General features: G+C 39.4%; 1 protein-coding gene across 1 annotated transcript in view; it reads left to right on the top strand.

Annotated features, from left to right (window-relative positions):
• The window catches only part of FOXP2 (forkhead box P2), a gene marked incomplete at both ends in the record, with an annotated part of 95,810 nt that overhangs the window by 57,757 nt on the left and 33,053 nt on the right, over window positions 1-5,000 (top strand). Inside the window, 3 exons of the mRNA XM_010135400.1 lie at window positions 3,518-3,655; window positions 4,637-4,687; window positions 4,838-4,969. Of these exons, the coding sequence (XP_010133702.1) occupies window positions 3,518-3,655; window positions 4,637-4,687; window positions 4,838-4,969 (321 nt within the window). The remainder of the gene's footprint in view (window positions 1-3,517; window positions 3,656-4,636; window positions 4,688-4,837; window positions 4,970-5,000) is intronic.

Genomic DNA, 5,000 nt, shown 5'->3' with positions numbered 1-5,000 from the left:
TTATCTATGGGAAAGAAGATATATATCAGGTATGATACACATATATGGATCTTCACATAAAATTCTCTTAAAGGCAGTATTACCTACATAAATACATATTTTTACTAATGATCTTGACTGACAGATTTTTTCATGCTCTTGTCCATCATTGTGAAGAACAGGTGTATTAGCTGTATTATCAGCTTATACAGTTGAAAGCAACTTGAAAAATAAGGGAAAAACAAATTTGGGAGAAAAGCTCTTAGAGTATACCACAAAGCAGGTGTGTCTCCAAATATAAGAGCAAGCACACAGTCAGGGAGATTCAGAGCAGATAGATACTGCAGAAGTTAGCAGAAGTGTGTCTGGTGAATGGGAATCTGTGTTTCAGAGGAACCTGGACAGGCAGGATTGATGGGCCAAGGCCAATTGTACGAGGTTCAATAAGGCTAAGCTGCAGGTCCTGCACCTAGATCACCAAAACCCCTTGGAAAGCTACAGGCTTGGGGAAGAGTGGCTGGAAAGCTGCCTGGTAGAAAAGGACCTGGGGATGTTGGTTGACAGCTGACCGAATACGAGCCAGCAGTGTGCCCAGGTGGCCAAGACGGCCAACAGCATCCTGGCTTGTATCAGCAATAGTGTGGCCAGCAGGAGCAGGGCAGTGATTGTCCCCCTGCACTCGGCATTGGTGAAGCCACACCTTGAATACTGTGTCCAGTTTGGAGCCCCTCAGTTCAAGTAGGATGTTGAGGTGCTGGAGCGTGTCCAGAGAAGGGCAATGAAGCTGGTGAAGGGTCTAGAGCACGTCTTACAAGGAGCAGCTGAGGGAACTGGGGTTGTTTTGCCTGAAGAAAAGGAGGCTCAGGGGAGACTTTATTGCTCTCTACAACTATGTGAAAGGAGGTTGAAGCGCGGTGGGGGTTGGTCTCTTTGCTCAAGTAACAAGCAATAGGATGAGGAAACAGCCTCAAGTTACACCAGGGAAGGTTTAGGTTGGATATTAGGAAAAATTTCTTCACAAGAGAGGTTTGTCAAGCATTGGAACAGGCTGCCCAGGGAAGCGGTGGAATTCCCATCCCTGTAGGCATTTAAAAGACATGGAGGTTTGGTGCTGAGGAGCACGATTTAGTTGGTGACTTGTCAGTGCAGGGTGAACAGTTGAACTCAGTGATCTTAAAGGTCTCTTCCCACTGAAGCAATTCTGTGATTCTGTGAATAGAGGACTCTTGTGGCAGCACAAGTCTTACTGCACATCTTACTGGCTAGAGTCTTTAGCACAGAGCATGAATAAATCAGTGCCACTTGCAGAGTTCAGTTGATTTTCCCTCTGTTTAGATCAGAGTTTTTACTTGTGTGTTTGAAAATATACACGCCATGGAAGTTGTAGGGGATATAAATGGAAGAGGAGAAGTGGAGTAATAAGTATGCAACACTTCCACCATTTCCTATATATCATATTAGTAATAATGTAAGTGTTAGGAAAATTCTTGCCAGGTTTAAAGGTTAAAGTTAATGGTTTAACTGGAAAGGTGTCCATCTGCCTCTCTGCCTCCTCATTTCTGTGTGACGTGGTGGTTGAGTAGCATCACTGAGGCAGAATTGTTACAGGAATGCAAGTTTGGATATCATGTAAACAGAAGAAATTCTCATTGACTTCAGAAGGAACTGAACAGTGACTCCAGTCAGTGAATTTTAGTCTTTGCTCATGCATTCCAAACTTGTAAAAGCTTGTTTGTCCTCCCCTTAGGACTGGGTAGACTTAGAATAAAACATTATTGCATCGAGATGTGGTGTTTCCAATACTTCAAAACTTCTAGGGATCACAAAGTGTAACAACCAACATTAACCAGTTAGGTGTCTACTCGAAGCATTATCTACAGTCGGGGGGGGAAGCAAGTGCATTCAGAGAGGTAGTGGATTAGTCCCATGCTAGAATAGATGCCTAAACCAGATCAGATAAACTTTGCTCAGGATTTTCTTATCCTGTTGATGGTAGGAGTGAGTGATAGCCACAAGTGGATTAAATACCTCCCCAATTCTGAATGTAACTCTGGTTTTCTTTTTCACTTGTATTTTAGCATAAGTCCTTCAGAATTTTTATTCTTAGAATAGATTTGTTGTTTGCAAAAGATTATCAGACTTTTTAGTAATGGCTCGTACTTTTTCTTTCAGACTCTTAATTAGTCAGTTTGAAGATGGTAATTTATGCTCTGATGAGTTGTGTGAGAAGTGGTATTCTGTGCAATATTAGATTAAGTAATTTCTTCTGAAAGTAAACTTCAGCAGACTTGTATGTCTTTTTTCCTGTAAGTGTTACATTTATATAAAGTCTTTTGGTATAGATTCAAGTAATAGAAATTTTAGAGAATTTTTTTGTCTTGAGAATTGTCCATGACTCATTTTATTAATGATAATATTATTTTTGCTGTTTAACAGAAAACTGGAATGTCCTGCAAACATCTCACAAAGCAGTATTTATATGCCTGCTTGCTATTATGTACAGAAAAAACATTTGAATTTTGCTAGACAAGCAAGTGACTGCTTTTTCATGGGTAGAAAACTTGGCCTGCTGACAGCTGTTTCTGACTGTGTCCTGCTTAGCTCGAGCAGTGGTTTCACACAGTGCGTTTGCTGCAGTGGCTCGGCACATGCCTCGGGCCTTTCCATGGGATTTTTCTCTCTTACATATACAGCCAAGCATACTTGCTGTGTCTTTGCCACTCACACATATATTCCTGAGAGCATATGTGTAGGTGGGTGTTTATGCATATGTCAACACTTCATCTCAGTGTATAACAAATGGAAAATAAAGCCATGTCCAAAACAGCACCTACACAAAAATGCGTTCTTGGGTTTAGTGGATAACCTAATAATCTTATGACAAGGTTTCGCAACTTTCAGTTTTCAGTTAGGAGTGTCTGAGGACATGTTTCTCTCTGCAGAGACCAGGTGACCGAGGTGGCAGCCCTTGTTCTGTGGCATTTTTAATCATGTATGAATCAAACTTTCTTAAAAGACTAGCTGAGCCAGAAAGGTTCTCTTATACTGAAGTCATGTATTACGCAAATATTTTTCTAGGCTTCATGTCTTTATTGTGTAAAACATTTACCGCTTTAAGATACTTATTTTGCTCTCTGTTTTAATGATATCTTTTGAAACAGTCTCAATAGATTTTTCTATTCGTAACATTATGACACTTGATAAGATGATTGATTATGAAGTGTTGAGAGCCCTGCCATGTGATCATTTATTTTTAAATACACATTTGTACTAGCCAATGCTAAAATTTCTTGGAGGAATACATAAGAGATGTGAAATGTAAAGCTTGAGTTTGATCGAATCTGATGCCTCTGGAAATAGAGTGCCACAGTACTGTGGTCTTAAAATAACCGATTCTGACTGAAACTGGAACTTTGCAGTGATAAATATTATCTAAAAAATTATGGTCCATCTTTGGTACAAAATAAAAAAGATGTACAGCTGTGGTGCAGGCGAACTAAAATGTGTTTGACGATGATATCTTTCTTTCTTTGTGCAGGTGCCTGTGTCAGTGGCCATGATGACTCCCCAGGTGATCACCCCTCAGCAAATGCAGCAGATTCTCCAGCAGCAAGTGTTGTCTCCGCAGCAGCTTCAAGCCCTTCTCCAGCAGCAGCAAGCAGTTATGTTGCAGCAGGTAATGTGGGTTACCTGCTTTGGACTGTTAGCACAGGGCATTCGTGCAAGTGTCAGCTGTACTTTATGGGCCTTATTTTGTCATATTTCATCACTCATTACAGCAAAAAGAATGAAAATAAAAGCGAAAATTCTCAGTCTTTAAATTTCTTGGTTTAATTGCAGAAGTGTGAAATTGTGATTTTAAAACATTGAATATGATATTTAAAACAGCAGCAGCAGCAGTGGCAGATGCATTACAAATACCGAACAAATTGTTATTTAAATTTCCAGGTGCTTAGGCACATTTTAATTGTATACTTGCCAAAGGAAGCGCAAGAAGAGATGTAGATAATTGTTGCTTTAAAATTTATAACACAGTAGTGCTCCCTTTAGTCACATAAATGGTATGCGGTTATGAAATTTGAATTTAACAGCTTATTTCATAAGGGGAAAAAGTTTTCTTTATTTTGTTTTTTTATTTTATTTACCAAAAAAATTTGTCCCAGATAAGGCTAAAAAGAAGAAGGAGGTTGCTCTTCCCTTAGCACAAAATCTGGCAGCTAAGTGAAGAATCCATGAATTTTTCATACAATACAGATAGTGTCATTGATTAGTACCTCAGTATAACACAGAGTGGATTTTTGGTTTGGTGTTTAATTGTCATACAGAAAATGATGTGTCTGTTTGTCAAACTCATAGCTCAATCACTGTATGTTTAAACACCTTAATATCCAGCCCCAGGATCATTACAGGCAATTCACCTTCAGTTCTGAATCCAGCATCCCGCTAAACAGATTGACAGATTAATTACTTTTTTTTCCCCTAAGAAGCAGACAGTTCAGTTTGGCCTTAGTGACTTGTAGGTTTCTTGCAAGTGGATGAGTACAGCTTCTGATTTGTTATGTAGGACATGTGAGGAGCTTAGGTATAGTTATTTGAGGAGTTAATTTGGCTCTTGCATTCCCTTTAGAATACAGATTTTCTATACCCTTCTGTTTAGGATATTTTGGAATCTGCATTGGAAAATTTCAGAACCGCCTTGGAAAAAAATGTATGTAGATCTGCCTCTTCAAATCACATTTTTTGTTATGAGGTGATTCTTAATGGCTACGCTACCATATGCCAATCTAGAAGAGTTTAGGAGATTTATAATACTTGAAACTTTTGCCTTTATTTATTAAAGTCAAAATGGTTTATTCAGCAACAACTACAAGAGTTTTACAAGAAACAGCAAGAGCAGTTACATCTTCAGCTTTTGCAGCAGCAGCAACAGCAGCAGCAACAGCAACAACAGCAGCAGCAGCAACAGCAACAACAGCAGCAGCAGCAACAGCAACAACAGCAGCAGCAGCAGCAAAAGCAGC

The sequence above is a fragment of the Buceros rhinoceros genome, unplaced genomic scaffold, assembly GCF_000710305.1.
Source record: "Buceros rhinoceros silvestris isolate BGI_N320 unplaced genomic scaffold, ASM71030v1 scaffold5204, whole genome shotgun sequence".
Taxonomy (NCBI): Eukaryota; Metazoa; Chordata; class Aves; order Bucerotiformes; family Bucerotidae; genus Buceros; species Buceros rhinoceros.
This window is presented reverse-complemented; position numbering and strand designations above follow the sequence as displayed.